The sequence below is a fragment of the Gavia stellata genome, chromosome 9, assembly GCF_030936135.1.
Source record: "Gavia stellata isolate bGavSte3 chromosome 9, bGavSte3.hap2, whole genome shotgun sequence".
In the NCBI taxonomy this organism is placed as follows: domain Eukaryota; kingdom Metazoa; phylum Chordata; class Aves; order Gaviiformes; family Gaviidae; genus Gavia; species Gavia stellata.
This window is the reverse complement of record NC_082602.1, coordinates 24522814-24545265: the sequence shown is the minus strand read 5'-3', so window position 1 is coordinate 24545265 and position 22452 is coordinate 24522814. Positions and strand designations below refer to the sequence as shown.

Genomic DNA, 22452 nt, shown 5'->3' with positions numbered 1-22452 from the left:
CAGGAAAACATGTCTAAAAATTCCATTTGTAAATCTTCCAGTCTCCATCTTAAAAGCTAATTAGAAGTTAAATACAGAACTTCAGTCTTGTGACGGTAAGGAACAGAAATTCATTCACAGCAAGCATACAACGTTTGTTCTGTTGACAGTGTTTGCCTGTAGTATCCCTTTCCTCTGAAGACCAGGAAAGAGTGCGACAGTGTATCTCCGCATCCTTCACTGATACCAGAGGTGTCGGAAAGAGGCACAATATGCATGCTAAATGCCATCTAGTTACCAGGCTGATCAAACAACACCATTACAGTTTCCTTTTGGAAAAGAGATTTGCCATATCCCTCCTCATTCGAGTAACCTGTGTACCTGTCCCAGTGTTGGCGAATCTTTTCTGAGCATGTAGATCCACAGAAAGTATCACCAGTTCCTTCTACACTATCATTAACACTGTATTTTCTTGCATCTAGTCTTTTTGTGCATCCTAAGTAAATAGTTACCTTTTCCTCAAGATGGGACTAACTTTAATTTCCAAGTGTGTGTAGATCCAGGGCTTTCTGTATTGTTTTCCCTCTGAGACCCCAGTTTATAGTAGAAATTTGAATTAGACCTTTCTTAAGTATAATTCTCAAGTGACATTCTTGTTACACTTTTAACTTTGAATAATATTTTTAAATGAAATTACTAGACCTCTCATCTTCAAGAATTTTCACCTCTTCTAGTATGATAGTTCTTTTAATATTGACCAATCCTTGGTTTTGTTATTACCAGATTTCATTTTCACATGCTTACATTTCTGAGCCAGAGTCATTAGTGAAAGCACTAAATACAACCAGTTACAAGACTGTTTGTGCGGAACAGCAGTAATGTCTCACTCCCCTCCCTTCTATCCTGTCCATTATCTTACAGTGCCTTACAATAAATGCACTTAATGCCAGGTTCTTCACGCTTTTATGGATGTTATGTCTATGCGTCAGTGGAAAAAATGATCATCCTGGTAACTGTAGACATGTTAGTCTGGCCTCACTGTATTTGATGCAGTAACTGAGTGAATTTTGAAAGAAAGAAAAATGGAAAAAAATGTTGGCAAATCAGAAATGGGGAAAAATCAATATGCATCTATTGAATATGTATCATGTAATCATATAAAAAGATCACTAATTTTTCTAGACAAGGAAAATTATTTATTGATTTTAGTATACATTTAACATGATACTACATAAGCAGGAGAAAACCATGAACATTTGTACTAGTGTTTTCATGTGAGTGGAATGAGCCTAGAAGGCCTCTAGTTGCCCAGGTATTTTTTGGATTTTAACTAGTTCTGCAGATCAGTAGTCATACTGTAGGTGGTCTTGGGAAAGATAATTTCCAGAATTTAGTGTATGCTTCTCCCATAAATACCTATAATATATAGTAGTATTGTTGAAGTGTCTTTTGCTCCTTATTTTAGTATACTTTCCAAAGTTTAACTTAATTTTTGGTAATTCTCTCTATGCTTCCTGTCTTTTTGTTAACCTTTTCCTGTTCATTATAGTCTCTCTACTTCTTTGATCTTTTTAAAACTTGATTTTGTTTTTCAAGATTTAAGATTTGGTTATTGATCTATTTAGTCTATCTTCCATTTTTCTTATTTGGGTTTTAAATTGCCTTTCTACCATTTACTTAACAAATGGGGCCATTCTGCATTCCAGTTAATATACTTCAGAAGTTCTTCACTAGTTACTTTATTTTTTTATTTCAAAAGTCTGTCCTTTGGAAATCGGAGGCATAGTAATAGATAAGACTAAATTCCCCTTTAATCTGGAGTAAATCAGTTCATGATTGCTGTCAAAAGTTATGACTTTCTCTTTTGTAGGGACTGTCGTCCTTGCCAAACCAAAGTTAAGAGTACCATTTCTCTTGTTGGGTTAGTGATTATTTTGTGAAGAAATACAGCCACAATCTCAATCAAGGGGAACTGTTCCCTGCCGTTCATAGTATCATTTGTTCCTCGATCTCAGAAATCTCATAAAATGACATAATGCTGATAGTAATTATTTGAGCTGGGATCTCAATTTGCCTCTGGTGTAAGAACTGGTGATTGTTTGTTGACTGCCAGCTAATGCCACTTGGTACTTTTCTAACACTTTCTTGGAAGTTCATACAAACGTCCCAAAATCAAACTTTTTAAACAAGTTTGAAATACAGTAAGTCACCTTTCCATTGCTACTGATACCTCTGAATTGTGTTTACTTGTCATTTCAGGGGTATGAGAAAGCTGCTCTCTGAAAAGGTTATAGAGAAGCATTTACTTAGTGTAATGTCAGTGTATATAATTGTACCCAGGAAAAGATGACAAGTTCTTAAATGTGGAACTGGTTTCAGAGCCATCAAGTGTGGTTTAGATAACTGAAGGAGCAATATAAAGGTATATACATATGTGTTGATTTATGCAGTTGTTGACTGTGGTAATTAGAGCTCTCCTGTGTTACTTTAGCAGAGATGAAGTACAGAAGGATCTTTGCAGACTGTTGTCAAAACCAGTAGGGAGAGCCGTGAGTCCACTGGAAGGAGCAAAGGACATAAATCATTTCATGCACCTTTTGTGAAGTACAGCGATGAGGTTTTTTTGTACTGTTTACAAGCACAAATACCAGGTGAAACAAAATAACACGGTGTGTTTCACTAAATCTTGTAAGTCCAATTCCATTTGAAAAAATTCCATTTGAATTAGAGCTGGAAAATCAGCTCTAGGCCCAAACCGACATAGGGTGTTTAACCAAATGATGTGATGCATATATCTAAACTGAGTAGGGTGAAAGTATGTTTAAACACTTCACTAAAATGAAGGATGAGAACTGCCTGAGCTTTCAGGGATAATGCAAACACTCTCCAATGGACTTGGTGGTTTTGTGCAGTCTATTTTAGAACAGGACAACCTACAGGATTCTTGAATTAAGAAAAAAATAATTAGTAGGATCATCTAGTATTGTTTTGGAAACATGCATACATACAGAAACCACAGAAAATTGTAAGCCTTTTGATAATGTAGATTGCAGTCAGGATGTATATTTCAGTGAATAGGACTTGAATTTCAAGTTACTAATGAAATCTGAAATTTCACACAGCTCCTGAAATTACTGCATCCAGTGAGTTGTGATTATGTTCCTTGAGACTGATCTAATTTTTACACCTTCTTGGATTTGATGATCTGTACTCTGGAAAATGATTCCAAAATGCTTTCACATCAGATGACAGATGCAGCTGACAGTGCCTCAGACAGTATAACAGAATATTTATTATGTCTTCTAAGATATAAGCTTAACTTTTTTGGCTTATATATTACCCTTAGGCTGTGTTTATGCTGTGATGAGGTGCATGTATTCTAACTAGGAGTGACATAATTGAATGCAACAAATCTTCCAAATCTCCTTTGGCCCCTCAGTGGCCATGTTTCAGTGCTTTGTTCCAGAATTATGTATGCAAATATATTTCTGGTAGGTAATGGAGCTGCCATCCACATTTATTCTGTTTATATTTAATCTAAATACCAAGAGCTGTGGAATACTGGAATGGTGCCACTGTACTGATATACCAGATTTAATTTTTTTTAGTCTCCCATAAGTTAGCCTTTCAGGTTCTGATATGTTGCAGCCTTAAACCTGTTTCAACCAGCAGCTATTGCTGGATCTTCCTTTTGGAAGTTCAAAACAGGACTTCCTCCTTGCTTCCAATTGTTTGATTAAAGTATATTCGATTTAGTCTTCTTCCTGCCTCTGAATCATCATCAGCAGTTAGCTTTATGATAATATTATACCATAAATTCTTGTGTGACTTTCTTGCTGTCATTGAAGAAACTAATCACTTTGGTGCCAGAGATAACATACAAAACCAGTAACATAGTGAATCAGACCCCATTTTAGCAACACCAAGAAAATATGCACCGTAACCTGCCCTCTCTGTATTTCTGTTGTCATTTTTCACCCCTCCTGTCCCAGCCTTTTTGCACAGAAGATCAATCTGTCACCCTTGCTTTTTGATACTGCTCATAAGAGTGAAGCATTCTTCATATTCGTATACTCCTGCTTCTACCTTGTCGTGGTTTAACCCCAGCCGGCAACTAGGCACCGCACAGCCGCTTGCTCACTCTCCCTGCAGTGGGATGGGGGAGAGAATCGGAAGCGTAAAAGTGAGAAAACTTGTGGGTTGAGACAAAGACAGTTTAATAGGTAAAGCAAAACCCACGCACACAAGCAAAGCAAAACAAGGAATTCATTCACCACTTTCCATCAGCAGGCAGGTGTTCAGCCATCTCCAGGAAAGCAGGGCTCCATCACGTGTAATGGTTACTTGGGAAGACAAATGCCATCACTTCGAACGTTCCCCCCCTTCCTTCTTCTTCCTCCAGCTTATATGCTGAGCCTGATGTCCTTTTGGTCAGTTGGGGTCAGCTGTCCTGGCTGTGTCCCCTCCCAACTCCTTGTGCACCCTCAGCCTACTCACTGGTGGGGTGGGGTGAGAAGCAGAAAAGGCCTTAACTCTGTGTAAGTGCTGCTCAGCAGCAACTAAAACATCCCTGTTTTATCAACACTGTTTTCAGCACACATCCAAAACATAGCATGATACTAGCTACTATGAAGAAGATTATCCCAGCCAAAACCAGCACGCCTATATTTTGCCTCAAAATGGTCCTTTGAGACACATAACTCCCTTTGACTGTTTTATGGCATTTGTCATTTATATTAAAGCTTTTTGCAAAACCGTTTTATTAATTTCTGTAAAAGCACAAGAGTATTTGGTATATGAAAAAATAAGTGTAGGACCTTATACATAAAACCAAAATGTTTTACCTCTGATATAACAGAAAGAACATGTTTGTTAATGGAGTAAGTTAATGGCATAGTAAGTGCTATCAGCTTTGGAGTGCATTAATTTGTTATGTTTGAAATGTTTGCAAACTAGGTGATACAGACGTTTGTAGAACAAATGTCCTTTTAAATCAAGCTAGAGTGGGTTTTTAGGATATGTGAAATGGTGGAATTTCACAACACTATGCATTTGGAGATATTTTAGTATATAATATAAATGACATGAACTGACAGAACCAGGCATTTGCAGGGTGCTGCAGATATCTAGCTCAGAAATGCATACGTTATTGGGTGATTTAAGAAGATTTCTGAAAGTTTTGTTAGAGAAGAAGCTATTCCCAGTGCTGGAGATCCAGATATTGTAATTATGCATTTCTTGGGCATAGAAATGTATTCCTTTATGACTTATACAGCACTGTGAACATGATCCTAGTTTGCTAATTATTAGTAGTAATATGGAAGCTTCAAACCAGGTCATTGCCAATAGAATATGAAAGAATATGAAAAATTGGCTTGCTGGCTTTGTGCTGACTTTTGAACTGGCAAAACCACTGAAGAAAAAGATTACATGCTTCTCTGTCATGATAAAAAGAAACCAAAAATCTGTAAGTGGAACATTAGTCAGGAATTTTTAAGTTAACACCAGGGAGGTCAGTTCTGGCTAGATATCTCGGTGGATTTGGCAGGACCTATGGAAAGTACATAAAGTAGATACAGAATCGGCATCACTGGCAGGCACGTAGCTACCATACATCTGCTGAACCCTGCTACATTGGCTGTGGAAATGACTTACAGCTTTTCCCTGTATCCTAAATTACTGACCAGACATAAAGCCTTCCTTTGGTCTAAACAGAATTACCAAACTTCAGACTTGGTGTTCTGTTTGTTTTGTTGTATGAAGCCTGGCTAGCTATTTAAGGGGAAAGAGTGGATTTGCATCAGGTCAGAAATGTTGTCATACTGCAGTGGGGTGAGGTAGAGAAAAGAAACCCCCCGTATTTCTGCCGTCTGGCCGCTGTCCACGCAAGGCTAGGCAGATTGCTTTCCCCATGCTTCAGTTCAGCATGATTGTCCTCTGTCAGAAGGTTTATCCTACTGTAACTTTCATATTAGTGGAACTGCTTCTGATTTACTTCAGTGTAAATGTCAGGGTTATCAGTTTCTAATTTAGTCCATTTAATGTCCCAGTTCACTGAGCTGCTTCAGCATATGCCTCGTCAGGGCTTATGTCTAGTAAGCACGTGAGTAGATCCATTTCATTTTAAGTAATTGAGGTAGCTACAAGCAAACATTCATTTCCACCTTTAGACATACCCACACTTGAAGAGATACTCGAGGTCCTTCCATTTCCAAGAGCTTTGCATCACAACTGTTAAACAAAACAGGTGCACTGTTTAACAAAATCTTAACAACAAGTTCAATTATATCAACACATCTTATCGTCACTCAATATAATGAGAAATAATTCCACTTAACATTGCTGAGCCAGTTTATTTTTCTGTATTGGTAGAATTTTGCTTTAAACTGCCATGAAAATTTGAAGTGCTCAAAGTTAATTTTTTTTTTAATTTTCTTTTTATTTCAGTGGTGAAAGATTAATTGTGTACAAAAGTAAGATTAATTATGGTTTCAGTAATAGTCCATAACTTTCTTAAACTAATTTATAAATTAGCAATATTTTCTCTTCTTTCTTGAATTCATTGATTCATATGTATCTGTACAGGTTTCTGTAGAAAGCATGGTTCTTGAGTTTTTTGTTCTTCCTTACTTTATGAAGCTGGTTCAGATCTTTTGCAGCTTGGTAGATTTCTCATGGGTGGAACATTGCTCTTGACCTGAATTTGTATCTTCAATTTAGTATGCATTCTTTACTTTGTAGACATAAAGAAGTAAAATCAATAATTATAAAACCATCTTTTATAATGAAAAAGTAATGAAACCATTTTCTTTGCCAGTCTACATTTTTTTCTATATGTAACAACAACAACAAATCTCCAGTGCAGAGATCTGAAATTTCACTGCTAGCTGAAATTTTGTAGCCATCCTTGAATTCTTGAAACCTTGTAGGTTTCAGGCACTGGGTAGAAAGGAACATCTATGAGTATTTCAAAAGTAGGTAGTTCATATGCTATGAAATGTTAATCTTGGCTACTGCACTAATTTGTCGCTTTACTGGTATAGAAAAAGACAGTATTACTTGACATTAAGCATTTACCTTTTACACTATTAAGGCCCTGGCAGAGCAATACTGTTAAACTAGGCAAAACGAAATTGCATCTGTTTGCAAATATTCAGCCTAATCCATTCAGTCATCAAGACAAGAAATAGTAAACAGCAGTTAAAATGGAAATATCCTTTATTTAAGGATGGGAAAAATCAGTTTGTTTAAAGTCCTTTGTGATAAAACTTTTTCTGTAGTTACTTTGAAAACTCATTACTGTTTTAAGGAATTGCTTGAATTCTTCTGAGCGTTACTAAATTAAGACACTGTTTTTATTTCTTTACCTTGAAGTAGCATTCTACATATACCATAAAATACTGCATAGGTCCCACTGACTAATCATTGTATGAATATTTTCACTTAAATTCTAGAATATTCTCTTCTAGAATTCTATTCTATTAAATATGTAGAAATATTCCTGCTTATTAGACCAAGTGAATTGTATGTATACCTACTGTGAAGATAAAAGAAGTAAAATTGTATGACTTGATTTGAATTTTGCTGTCATTTATGAAAAAACAATGTACAAATCTAAATAGGTTTTTACTATTGTCAGGAAAGCAGAATTTCTTAATTAGCATTGGGAAAATTATACTCCATAACAATTTTTTTTCTTCTTGTGTTTGTTATAACTGACTGTAAATTGCTTTTTTCTAGGAATTTGTCAGGGAACATTTTTTCAAGTCTCATGAATGGACTTTTTTCTGAGCTGCTAGCTCTGAAAGCACTGTAAGTATCATTCCTTATGTTTGGAAATCTGAAATATTCGAGAAAGACATTAGAATAAACATAGCAGAGTTGAATATGAATTCAAACAGGATTGGTTCTAGCAATGCATTCCGAATATAAAATATGCAGTATTTTGTTATCAATGTCTGTCTCACTATTGATGAGCTGCCCTCTTCTACCTGTCCCAGTGAAATGGATAGCACTGACAACTTGACCCCATTCCCGATTAGCCCAGTCTAGCCATCCTGACTAGCATCCCTGGTTTTTGTCCTTTATGATCTTACACCTTTCCATGTTTTCATGTGTTACATTGTATAATAACTCTGAATACACAAAACCACGCATGTTAAGTATTTTTCCTGCAATTATAGTAACAATTCCCAGTTATTTATATTAAATGTACCTCTCTGAGATTTAAAAGCATATACTGGATGCTTCCATGGTCGAGTTTCTACTTAAAAGAGTTTTTAGTAGGTGCAAGTATGTTATAGTATGACTTTCTACAGTAGCACATACTCAAATTTAATTCAGTAGTCAGTGATGCTGTTTTGTAACCAAAACCAGAATTTTGGCATTATGTCTTGGAAGTCAGTGGGACAATGTGTATTAGTTGTCTCAGGAAATCTTTGTAATTATACATCCATAGTTATGCATCTATCTAGAATTAGCTCTCTTCGGATTTAGATAATTTGAATCTAACAGAAGAAAGTATGTTTATGAAAATTGCATGTGTACCAATTGTGATCTTTCTTTGCCTTTCTAGGCATTTCAACACCGACTCACTCATTTGTGACTGTAATCTAAAATGGGTCTTGCAATGGGCCAGAAATACTTCAGTTCGAATAGCTGAGGAAACAGTTTGTGCCTACCCCAGTGCTTTACAAGGACTGTCATTTCGTAACCTGAAGGAAAACCAGCTGATATGTGGTGAGCTGTACTCTCATTTAACATTACAAATTGAAGTGGAGTCCAGAGAAAATACTAAAAACCAGAAATGATGAAAAAAATAAATCTGACTTGTTTATAGGCACAAGAAATTCAGGTATATGGCACAGAAAATACAACTAAGATTGAAAGAGAATGGAAAAAATACAAGTTTCTTATTTCATACAAAATAATATATATATCTCTATTGCAAGAACACCACTGTCCTGTCTATATCTTAGGTAACATGTAACTACAATTTAAAACATTAACCCATGATGGTAGCTCTACATTGTGTACTGCATGAAATTGATGATACCTACAGGGATTTATAGAATGTTCCTTTCAAGTTATATCTCTGACAGTGTGGCATAACTGTCAGATTTCGTTTTTGTATTTTTCAATTTTATAAACCTCTAACTATACATTTTAGCACTGCGTCCTGGGGATGAATAGAATTTTTACAGTGAGCTTCAGTTAGGTGAATTCTGTATTTGAAGATCTATAAGTGAATCGATTTTTGGAAAAGATTTTCCACCATAGCAAACATGATGGATACGGTGTGAGGAAGGAAACAAAAAAATATGCATGAGTAAAGAAAATTCATCTCACACTGAACTGCTCTAGCAAAGAGCAGACTAAACCAGAGATTTTAGGAGTATCACATACTGCGGAGAAAAAACCATTGCCTAAGATGATGCTGGTGGGTTGCATAATCAGAAGTATAATTTCACACATACTTGATTAATCGCAGAATCTCCAAATCTTTGACTTTCTTGAATGACAGAAAATTGCTGGGATGTTGACTTTGCTAATGTCTTATGGAAACAAAAGGAAAGTCACACTTTTTTCCTAATAACGACAAGAGGAATGATGTGCATTGCTAACACGTTTATAGCAGAAGGGAGATCAGAGTTGACTGGAGTAATAACAAAAAATTTGGTTTTAATAGCAGATAAAGATGTTTACAATTTGGGAGAGATGTGAAAGGATGTGAATACCAGCTACATATGCCCCATCATCTGACTTGTTAAAGAAACACAGCCACTTGTCTGGAGGCAAATAAGGAATGAGCTCTTGTGAGCAAAAGTCAGAGAAGTTTTCCAGTAGCCTGTATTACTGAACATTTGAAAATCTGCAATACTTCTCAACTATCAAGCTGCCATTTTATAGAGACCAAGCATGGGCATCTTCATAGAGATCCATTTCCCAGCAGGAAAAGTCCTTCTGAAAATGCTGGAATGAGCAGACAAATTGATTAAAGACTGTTAATTGGTATTTCCAGGTTGTCAATGAATATGAGCCTGTGAATTTTACAGAGGAAATGAAAGCAATTTCTCAGAATTTCGTACTTTAATTCCTAATAGGACTCCTTACCACACCTCTGATACAGAATTTACAATGCCCATCTAGTTCTCACTGCTATTTATGAAGTCCACAGAACACTTGACAAGGCTTGTAATGACTGCCAATAGCTTGACACTGCTTTCAATATCTGCAGAGAGCTTCATGGTGGTTATATTTGCTGAGCCTTCCACCAGCTCTGTAATATCTGCCAGGTACTTCACGGTGTTCATAATATTTGTTGGGCAGCTCACGGTGCCCACAACATTTAGAAATTTCATTTTCAGTAACTTAATTTGAACTTAGGTATAATAAAAGGCTGTCTGACACTAAAATAATAACAGCTATTGAGAAAGTTTTAAAAATAGTATGTGTTGAACTATGCATAGACCTAATCAAATCAAACATATCTTAAAGAAAATACTAAGTAATTTAAAAATTTAAAACTCCTGCATGTGAACATTTTCCATACTGTCAGATATTTGTATTTATAGTTACTGATCTTCCTTCTACATGCTAGAAGACGTCTTGAGGTATCACAGTAACAGGATGAGCAAAGGAAAGAAGAAAGGAAGGGAAAAAATAAAAATAGAAGGGAAATGGAAAAGAGCTTTGCAGGCGAGTTAGGGAATGAACCAAAAAGTCAAAGTATGTGGAGAAGAAACTAGACAGTAAAAAAAATTCTGAATAGCTCCAGGGAGCAGTTTGCCATGACCTTTTTAGATTTATTTTATGTTTTGATGGGAGAAGAAATAATCTTTCAAATTCCTTTGTGGCAAATCTTTCTCATGCATCTGATAACTCACAATAGCCAAAGTAGTCACCCATTGAAAACAGTTGAAAAGCTGCTTTGGGGATTTTTATAAGAGTTAATTTAAGTAACTGCACAGTTTTGGAATTCACAGGGTTCTGCTTCCATATTTCATTAACAGCTTATAAGAGCTACTTAAATCTTCTTTAACAAAAATCTCCACCTCTCAGAAATATTCAGCTATAAAACAATTTTTGACAATGTTGGAAATAAGGCTGAAAAGTTAGTTTGATGATAATAGATAGTTTTGCATTTGTCTTCTGCCTTAATTATGAGGGATTGCAATGAATTCATAGCAGTATGGACAGAGTATCTTTCTGAAAAATGATTGTGAAATTGGCTTCATGCAGTGCCTTGTTACAATTTCTCCATGACTCCAAATAAAACTTACTCAATTTACAGGAGGAAAATTATGTTTTCCTGAATACCAGTGCTATAAATTCCACCTGAGGTCTGATAGGAGTCTGTGATTTTCCCTTGTGCATATCATCATCAGAAATGGATTCTGTAGGCCAAATTCTTCACTCAGGAAGGACCTATATGAGTCTTGTCTTAAGGGTATTATGAAAGATTTCTCTTAAAGCTGGGTTTTGATCATTTGCACTGATGAATGAGATACTAGAATTTAGTTTCTCAGTCTCAAAGCTGTATTGATGCTATTGAACTAACAGCACTAAGTAGTAAAAGTTCAGTTGTTCTGCAAATTTCAGTTGACATATAATTCTGATGAAGCCTTTTTCTGTTAGAAAACGTTGACTCACAAAACAGATGTTTGGAAAAGTGCTGACTTTCTTGTCTCCCCCAGTTAGATTTTATTTGAAGTTTAGAAAGTAGTTGACATAATATCAATAATCTTTAGATAAATTATTTGGCTGAAAATGATGTAAATATTTACTAAATTATACGAAAATATTGCAAAGGTCAAAGTATAAAAATAATTTCATAGTGCTTTAAGACATATTTATTTATTTATTTCCACCACAAAGATTATCTAATTCTCCTGGGACAGAATACTGTTTCTCATGCAGGTCTCCTACAAATGAAAGTATTGCTTTTTGCATATACTTTTTCTCTACAGATGTTTAGAAATAAGTAACTGGGACCATGCTATCACCTTTCTTTAATTGAAAAAGAAATTGCTTCAAAAGTAAGAAAATATAAAAGGATGTTAAGAAATTTTTTTTTTTGCTTAGAGTTTAATGCATTTATATCTAATAAATTACATTTTTATTCCTCATCATTATGCATTTTTCTGTGCAGAGAGCGAATAGGTTTAGTTCTTTTCTTGCTGTCAGTAGCTTTTCAGCTTTATGTAGTCTACTGTCCTAATCTTGATCACCATATTGTTGTGTGGACTATTTTCCTATAAAGCAGACAGGTTAAAGGAACTGGATGTAGCATCTTGTCAGTTCTCAGGAAGTCTAAATGTAGAGAAGCCTAGATTTTTTCAAGTCACTTTGCTCTACTTGAGCAGATGGTTTGATACATATACATTCGCACAATCTCATCACAGCACTTTCAGGCTAGCTAGTTTTGTCGCATGACACCTTTCTTGTTCCTGTTGTTGTCCTTACCTTTCCTAGCAGTCTGCTGTAAGGCAGTCTGGCAGTAAGTCTGATAAAGCAATCTTTAGCAGTCTTGGATGGCTCTCAGGCCATGTTAGCAGAGCTCATTCTAGCCCTTTGCATCTGACCCTTTCATGAGGAACGGCCTAAATGTAGTCCCCTCAAACTATGTTTACCCTCTTTCTCTATCTATGATGGAAAGATCTACACAAGTCTTTTCCTTGGAAGAAATTAATCAGATGCTTGTATCTTTACTATGCTTCTGTCCCAAATATTTCTTAGTTTCCCACTTCCTTATTTGCTGGGTTGTATTGAATGTGAGAAAATCTCCTTGCATGTTGAACTGCTTCAACACAGGATTGTAGGACAAGAGTAAAAAGAAGTTCTAAGATACAGCATTATTTATGCACCTATATTGTGCACATCTGTGAAAAACCTGTGATGATTCAATAATTACAACCAACAAGGGCAAACAGATACAATTAGCAAAGCTAATATTAATGGTTGTTCTTCGTATACCATCCTCAGTCAAGAAACTTCCAGAGTAAGGAAACAGATATAAACTCAAATGTTAGACACATTCATTTTAAGAGGCAGTCTCAGGGGAAAATATGGTGGAAACAGAACTTGCAAAGCACAGAGTAACGGCAAACAAAATACCGCAGCTGAGTCATTTTCCTTTCTTGAATTAACACGGCTGATATAGCATCTGGTTTTATGTAGTGTCTCATCTACCTTGATGGGGGTAGGGTGGCACCCCTAGGCTCAAAAGCCTGTTTTTCAGAGGCTAGTTTTGGATTCTGTTGTTGCTCTGGGTGCTCCACGTTCATGAAAATCAACTGCAGCGTGTTTCACCAGGCTGAGCGGGGTTGTTACAGTATGTTATTTTGAATGTGTGTATTATGACAAAATGTGTATTCTATACATGGGTGGTGCGCCCTTTGGTTGTGATGAATAGAATTGTAACTGTTTACATCAAACTTGTAGTGAGAAATTGTTTGGGTTGGTTCATAATTTACTCATAGCTCTAATAGTCAATTAGGACTTTCAGTATAGATGACAGGGAATGAGTACTCAAAATACAGAGCTGGAGTTTTATCTGTGTAAGATCTGTATGATTAGGTTTCTAGCATGCCTTAGGGGCCTGTCTACTGAGAAAAGTGTTAACAATAAAGAAGAATAAAAATCCATCCTACTGAAAATAGAGGTGAGAAACAATGGAAGATAATTGCTTCAAGTTGTGAGTGTCCAACAGTGTTTGAATTATTACACAGTCTCTGAGTTCTGTAAACTACCTTCTTTTAAAGTGTTAGCTCATGAGTGAAATTAGCAAATTGTGACTCATGAAATATTATTGAAATGTGCTTTTTTTGGTATAATAGACCCCCTACTTAGGAGGCGTACTTCTAAAGGAGGGATACAGCTCAAAGGGATAGATCCTTTTCTGCCTTCTGTATTCTGCAATGCAATTCATTAAATGTTTCATAGAAAAGGTAAATAATATATTGGGAGGGGGTAAATAATATATTGGGGGAGAGGGGATATAGTTTTTAGGGAATTGTTTGTACTTAACCAGCACCTTGTCTTTTGTAGTTTGCCTCACTTCACTGAGAATCAGAGTATTCACCCTCTAAAGGAGCAGAGTCAGGTTAAAATGTAAGCACTTTCTGTTCTAATGCTCCGTACCTGTTCACATTGAAACTGGCGTGAAACAAAAAAGAAAAGACAGCATTTATATTCTTAGAGATTTCTTGACGATTTCAAGATTTAAATTGGTACAGAGAAAGGTACAAAGTATTTTCATTATTAATTACTTACTCACATTTTCTAATGTGTATTTCTCATGCTTAAATACGAGCAGAACATTAAGGCATATTTCTCTCGGGCCACATGCAGCTCCCTAGTCTATTTTCATAAGTAGTTTTTTTTGCAATCTTACCTAAAATACCACAAAAATTTAGAACATTCGAGACATTTTAAATCAATTACAGTAATACCATTGGGATAAAAGAGAACATTTTCTTTTCTATACTTCCTGTATAAAGTACTTTCATTTTCTGAAGCAGCTTTTTTGTTCTTGGTATATATTCTTAAAATACAGTGTGGCTTTAACTGCTTTCTCAGCAAAGGAGGAATAGCGATGTTTCAGATGCTAGGTATGTTGAAATGTCCTTACAGTTTTACCTGATGTGCTTGGACATAGTTTTCTCTTCATCCTAGCAAAGTCTGTTTCCACTGTGCAATAGTAAGAACTTTGAAAGAACTATGTACTTTTAAAATGCCAAAAATAGAAAAAAATAGATTGATATTGGGAAATTCAATCTTTGAAAGGAGACTTTTTCAACAATTAAATTTAAGCCTGAAGTCAGCTGAATGCATTCAGCTTCATTCTGCATTAGCTTTTAAGAATATTGTCAAATATTTTGTGCTAGGGATGTTGGGTGAGAAATGAGATCTGAAGTTGTTTTTTTCATATGGTGACAAAAATTAATTATCGACATTGCCTTTCAAGTCTTAAAATGGTAATTTATACATCTGCACATAGATTGTTCTTTAAAGTTTTCTTTCCTACATGAAATATATTGCAATAACAAATACTGGCTCAAAGTTAACAAGGAAAATTTTTTTCTTCATTTATTTCTCTCATAGTACACACAACATTTTTTTGGTCTCATTTGTTATTTACTTAAACTTAGGAATGGGTTTGAGATTATTGTTTCAACCATTTCTTTCTTCATTTACAAGTAATTCTTACTGCATTAAGGCAATGTAAATATTGAACTGTGGGTTTTTTTACAATATGTAGTAACTGACTAAACTCAAAATCTCAAGTCCAAAGAGTGATGGATTAATTATCCAGATTTAGATTCCAGTCCTGTAGTTTCTTGGCAGCCTACAGATAGCCTGCTGCATTCATGTGGAGCATCATTGTCTTCAATAATACGTGGGATCAAGACTTCAGCTCCAATTCTGCAGGGAGTGCCTAATCATATGAATAGGTCTAATTATATTGAAATAGGAATATTCCCATTAGTAACCTTTCACAGGATTAGGTTTTGCAAGATATGGATAGTGATACAATTAGCTGTAGTTAAATCCTCTTGCGACTGTTGCTATTTTACAATGTTAGCAATTCAGGATTTTCTTTAATAACAAAATATGGATAATAGCAGAATGTAAATCAAATAATGTAACTGTACATTTTGGATCTTTCAAAGACGGGTGTGGTAGATTCATTTTCTATCAGAGCTAAGTGGCCCATTTTAAATATAAAAGTTTTCAATAGATAGCCATTTGGTAGCATGAAACTAACAATGCTTTAACCTTTTGGCTCCAAATTATAGATTTCTCGTCCTAATATGATCAGTCTCAAACTGGAAAAAAAAAAAAAAAAGTAATATGGTGCCCTACATATAATATTACACATATTATCTAACAATATTATCTAACTTCTTTAGTGGTAATTTAGAATGCTGCTGCAAGGTTTGGGGCACAAAATTAATAACATTTAAAACTTACAGATGTGAAATAACAGAAGTATTAAAATGGTCATTTGAGAAATTTAAAGGATGAAGTTTACTAGTACCTATTTTCTTGTATCTGTGCTCACGCATGAAAATATAGTTCAACAGAACTTTTCACCACCGAAATCTCGCTGATTTAGATGCTGGAAATGTACCCAATTTGTTTTTCTTATCAGAGCTTACTCTTAAACTACATCAGAGTTTTTTAATGTACAGTTGTGTCTTATTTTCTACATTCTCTTTGCCTGCTTGTTCCAAAAAGCATGCAAAATAACTAAAGGAAAATTTATCTAAGATGTAGTGAGGAGAATATCAGTGACATGAAGCCTCTTTAATCTTCAAAACTTCTGCACTTGGAGCCTTGACTGGCCATCTCCAAAAGCTAGTTGCTCATGAGCAAAGCAATGGTAAGACAGCCAGCCTTGACTAAAGCCCATGGAATATCCCAGAAGATATATTGTTTATTCTTAACATGGTAACAGGTACTTTAAAAGACTAGGGTTAAATTTTATACTGGTAATTTCTGGATAAAATTATTAAGCTGCTTTACCAAATCTATGTTAATATTGTCCAGTTAACAGCACCTAATTCAGTTTGTTGTAATTAATCTTAATTGTTCTCATGGGAAAGTTCCCTATAAAGCCTCCATCCTAACATTCTCTGTTCTAATTAAGTGGAGTATACCATAGTGATATTTCACATTTTTATAGCACATTTCATCATACAGCACTTACTCTACCGTATGTATAAAAATGGCTGTCGAGAGCTGAAGTTTCTGACACTGTCAGCTGGGCTGAGAGGAGTTTGGAATGGAAAAATTTCATACAATGACTGGGACAAGTTTCTACTGCAACAGAACTGTCACTTGTTCAGCATCTTTTATGACTTTTACATTTCTTTTTTGTTTGGCATTCTTGCAGCATTCATGCGTAGTCATGCAGCCTGCTGGACTCTGGGCAATTAGGGGCAATCACTGTCACTCTTGGGACCGTCCTGCTGCCATGTTTCCGTGGTCTAAGTGTGTAGTAATGATATGAAAATAAAAAGAAGGTGGCTAGTGGTGCTTAAGGCTTGGAAAGATGAATGCTACCACTGCGCTTCCCAGTTAGATAAAGTTAATCAATATATTTTGTAGAGCTAGGTGCTTTACCTTGCCACTGCTCAGCCATTTTCATTAACTGCAAGCTTTAATGAGTGTGCGTAGCCGTGAGCCTGCCAGCTTGCTTGCCATAATGGTAATCTGAGTAATCAAAATTAGCTTTCTTTCAATGGCTTCTGACTCTTGCCAGTGAAGGAATTTGTGCTGATGAATCTTCTCATACCATAGCTGTCAATATGTCATGGTCTTCAAGTTTCGTGATAATAATTTGGCAAATAAATATTTGGCAAATAATAAAATGCTCCCCAGCTTCTAAAGTAGACTTCTGGGACAATTTGAAAATAAAAAATTGAAAAGTGGCAGCAGTTTGATAAGTAAGAAATCAGTGATGAAAAAACTCTTTGCCCATTCTTTTAAATGTCTGCTGGATGTGTCAATGCAAAATGTGGCCTTTATTCTGCCTTCATGCAGATAATATTTTTGATTAATTGATTAACTGGACTGAAACCTTGAATTTCCTATTGTAGATATTTTCAAGTAGCTGTTACCATTTGACAAATTAATGTTATGATATTTGGCTTTTATATTAAATGCTATTAAGTGAAACCTGCTACCCCTGTATTTCTCTACCTCTGCTTTCCTACCAAGTAAATCACTGCTATCACCAGTAAATAAGAAAGTGTTTTTCCACTGCTCCCTCACTTAAAATGGTTTTAAGGGGCACAACACGCATCAGTCCCTAGACCCAGTGCAAAAATGATGATTTATTTTCACAGGGGCTTGTAAGCCCTGAGGAAAACTCCTGTAGAGAAAGACAGGTTAAATGACTTTGTCATGGCTGGGCTTGTCATCCACTTCCTGAGTGCTGGCTGAAACCTGTATGACTTGGATTTGCTAAAAGTGACTAGATTTGAATTGTACTTTTTCCAATTCAGCCTTCCGTAGTTTCTACACAGGTGTAACTTATTTTAATTAAATACATCTGAGAAGTTATGAAATCCAGGTGCTTCTCAGTGAAGCTGTCATCCAAAGCAATGATTGTTGCTCTTCTTGGCATAACTGCACTGACTTTAATCTTCTGGTTTGTAGATACGGAGTATATTTATGAGGTTAGCTAACCCAGATAACTGAAGCACCAGTAGCAGTGGACTGTGGCAGCCTGGGCTTGCCATACTTCTAACTCAGGATAAATCCTAGGATTGCTACTTCTGTTCAGCTCCCTGCAGCAGCATTCTTATCAGTGCCTCAGCCCACTGACTCTGCTATGCTTGCTCATGAGACATACACCCTTTCTTTCTCTTTTTCTCAGCTTTGATGGCTTTACAGAAGTTTGCAGGAGTAAAACGCAATCCAAAATTTGTAACTTAAAGTAAACCAGCACACATGTCTGAAGTCTTGCTCTCTGGTTAGTAGCTACCATTTCAGTGTAGCACTTAGCATGACAAAAATAAACACAGACCTGTGATTGAATTAGAGAAGCTGCAAAAAAATACATCTACTTTATGTTTCTGTCTGAAAAGCATATATAAGGGTGAAAGGGACTGATAAAATTGTGTGGAATATGCCTTGCCCTGCCAGCATTATGAATTTGGTAGAAATAAGAAGCTATTACACAAACAAAAGCTCCACTTTTTCTGCAGTGAGTGGTAAATGAATATGATACAAAGCTTTCTTGTCCCAAGCCCAAAAGGCTTATCTTATTTTGATGTGTTTAATACATGTTGGCATCTGTATTTTCTTGATATTATGTTAAAATTGGAGCTAGGCAAAGCTTTTATCATAACTGAAGCTTGGCTCCAGTTCTGTATTCATTCTTGACTTCCTTGGCATATGGTGCTGTCTGTGACCTTCTACACCAAACCTTTCGTTATTGTCAGCAAATTTTGCAATACAGAAATTGGCGTTGGTGTACTGGCACCTCCCCTTCTTGGAAGAACTGGCCTTCACAGCAATTCAGATCACTCGGTTTTCTTCAGTTCCATTCAGTAATTATCAACAGATATAATTTGCTGTGTCAGCAATTCAAATTTTTAACTAATGTTTTTCAATTTGTTTTCCCTCATTTTCATCTATCCTTTTTATTGGACCAGTTCCTTTGCTTTTTCCTCTCTTCTAGCTTCCCCCCACTGTGCTTTCCATGCACATTTCTTTCCCACTGAGATTGTATACAAATATTAGAGCTCTAACTCACACTTTTGTCAGCAGGATGTGCCGCACTCTGTAGGCACACTCAGTTCAAATAAAAAGCCCATTGGCAATACAATAAATCAAGTGATTAACAAGAAGCAAAATGCCAACCTCTGGCTTTTTTCTGTCTCAAAAGCTCATGGTGCACTGTAGCAAACTGAATTTTCTACGAAGAGGCAGAAGTCAATGGTGTGTCCTGAGGCCTGAGCACTGTAATACTGCACTGATGTGTGGGCAACCTGGAGAAACCTGTGGATTTGCCTATTTCTGACTGTGTAAAAGCTGCCAATATCAAACAAAGCCAGTTAATGAGGGCCAGAAAATGCATAGCAGAAAACTGTGTTTATGGTAAACTGAACAGTGGAATACACTAGTGTAGTAACCAGGATTACGCACTTAGTAGCTATTTAGCTGTAGAGAGTTGTGCTGCCCAGGTTATATGTTATGCAGCAGAAAATGCAACGAATGTGGCTGGAGGTAGGACATAGTTTCATTTTTCTCTGATCATGTCTCCAACACCTTGTGCTGGTCATGTTGCCCAATGACTAACCAAATTTCTGAGGTGTTTAGACAAATCTATTGCATGGGTCAGCTTTTGTGCTTACAGATTTGCTTTTGATCATTCACCCAGAAAACTGTAGTGTCCATTCATTAGAAGTGTATACATTCTAAATGTCATCCTATTGTATTTAAAATGTAACTAAAATATAGGCTAGAAATGCATTTTATGTTATGTCTTTTCCAAGCATTTGTATTCCATATATGTCCAGTGACAGCAGTATTTCCTTCACATTCCTCTCCTTTCCATCTTTTAAAACAGTAAACAAAAAAGGTCAAAAGTAGATGGAAAATTAAACTATTTTTAAAATCTCAAGAACTGAATGGTAAGGCAAAGACATGAAGTATTTAATGTGTGTGCATGTGTGTGAGATAAACTGTTTTATAAGATATTAAGGGAGTACACATTGGAACATTTACTTAGAGCTTCAGTGCACCTTGCTGTTTTTCTATTTTAGCTAATGGTTATTAAAATAATTTCTATTTTCTTTTTCAACTTTATATACATCTTGGGGCACTGCATGCATTAAAATGTGCAGGGATATACTTTCTGTGAGAAGGATTCTTAAGTGATATTCTAATTCAGTGGTATTTGTGTAACCTGTTTCCTCCTCCATATGTCCTCAGTATTCTAGTCTAGAGCTAATCTGAAATACAAGACTGGATCCCATAAAGAATCTGGCCTTCAGTCAACAAAACCCTTTTCTGCTGAGAAGTGAAAGATAAAGAAAAAGGTGTAATTACTGTAATGACAGGTTAGGCCTTTAGATTCATGCTGCAATCAGTGATTCCTGTGGTGTTCTGCTGCAATCATGGTTTAGTGCTGACTAGAGAGACAAGACAGGTAAAGACTATAAAACACTCCAGCAGCCCTTGATCTAAATGCCTATAGGAAAACCACACCTCTCATTTGCAGATGGTGGTGCTGGTTCCAAACTCAAGGGCAGCAGAGTGGATTGTCTTGGAAGGAGAAACTTGGAATATTTTTCACACGTGTAATAATTAAACAAATAAAATACCCCTAAGTTAGTTCCTCCTCTCCCAGGATACAGTAGTAAACCATAAATTATTTTTAACGTTATGAGGCTGTTCTATCTGCCACACACACGCACACACATACATGAGCATCAGAGATTACATACATTTATTTGGTCTTTAGTAATCACATAATCAAAGAGAAAATTTCTGTTGTGTAGGGATGTGCTTGCCAGAGCTGTTATATTTCAAGTGCTGTCATATCAATACCAAAATAATTCCAAATACTTTCAGAATTTCTTACTACTTACCTCTTACTTTATTCTCTAAGTCAAGCTTGAAAATGTGTGTACAGCATTAGTAAATACTTTTATTTTTATTCTGAATTTGAAGGATTGTTGGATTATGGATTTAAAATAAGTATTTCCAGCTGATGCTGATGGAGCTAGACAATCATTTTCTAGCCATTCAGGATAAAGGGTATTGGCCCTAATCCTGAAACTCTTATTGATGCAGTTAATCCTCATATCTGTGAGCTGTGTCACTGAAGTCAACTGCAACTTTTGCATGAGTAATAGTTGCAGAACCAGCCCCAGTCATTTAAATCATGACCATCCCTGGAAAACAACTGAAGATTAGCTCTGGTAATAATTTTTTTTGTAGACATCACAGAGATTAAAAGCAGATGTCTTGCAAAGTACTTAAGTGTACCTTCCATGGTCTGCAAATGTCATAATTCATAGATATTTTACTAGTTTCACTTTGAAAATGAGTTTGCAGCATTATTTGTCAATTTGGCCAACCCAAATAGGTACATTCTCAAAGGGTTCAGCTGGTCAGAAGGATATCCTAGCCTAATGGTAAACTAAAGGTATGTTTCATTCGCTTTGCATCTTTGTTGGCACTTAGAAGGATTTGCAAAGAAAAAGAAAATGAGTACGTTGTTGATGAGAGTGATGTCAATCAAAGGATCATTTTCTCCTTTTTTGATATGCTGCAGTAAAAAAAGGTTTCATTTACTTCTGGTCATTAATTGACAAAATCTGTACAGAACATTTCATTCCCACTCCATTTTTGGGTTTGGTGATTCCCAAGGCTGAGCAACAGAAGGGATAATGGGAGAGCCTTAGAGACCAACTATAAAGGCAGAGATAAATTCAAAGTGATAGTGTTACACTACATCCACATGCCAGAGAAGTTATTTAGCTCGACTTAAGAAATATTGATACTACAATTCGCACTCCTACTACTTCATAGCCTCATGACACAATGTGTCACTCACTGCATGACCAAAAACATTTGACGAGATACAATATCCTCAGTTAAAAATTACTCTATTCACGAGAAATATTTTATTTCTGTGAGCAGTATATTGTGCTGTTGTACTTGTGACAGTATATTTAATTTTTCTGGATGCTATTTTTATAATCATTCCGTTAATTTATGGCTAAATTTCTACACCATAACTTTTCCTTATATTCCATATTTGACTCCTTAATGCCACACAAAGATTGCAACCTTTTGGAGAGAGAGGTTCTCTCCATCTTCTAGTAAAAACGTTTAATGTAAATGACTGAGACCAAGCCTGCAGCTATTATGAATAAGGTATTAATCTGGTTTACTTTCTCTGATCTCAGTCAGAAGCCAAAGATCATATAAAAACACTAGATATGT

At 35.8% G+C, this 22452-nt stretch overlaps 1 protein-coding gene across 2 annotated transcripts in view; it reads left to right on the top strand.

Annotated features, from left to right (window-relative positions):
- Positions 1–22452, top strand: part of LOC104264621 (adhesion G protein-coupled receptor A3-like) — a 285940-nt gene that overhangs the window by 107249 nt on the left and 156239 nt on the right. For both annotated transcript variants that reach the window (XM_059821160.1, XM_059821161.1), the window contains 2 exons: positions 7720–7791; positions 8555–8718. In XM_059821160.1, the coding sequence (XP_059677143.1) occupies positions 7720–7791; positions 8555–8718 (236 nt within the window). The remainder of the gene's footprint in view (positions 1–7719; positions 7792–8554; positions 8719–22452) is intronic.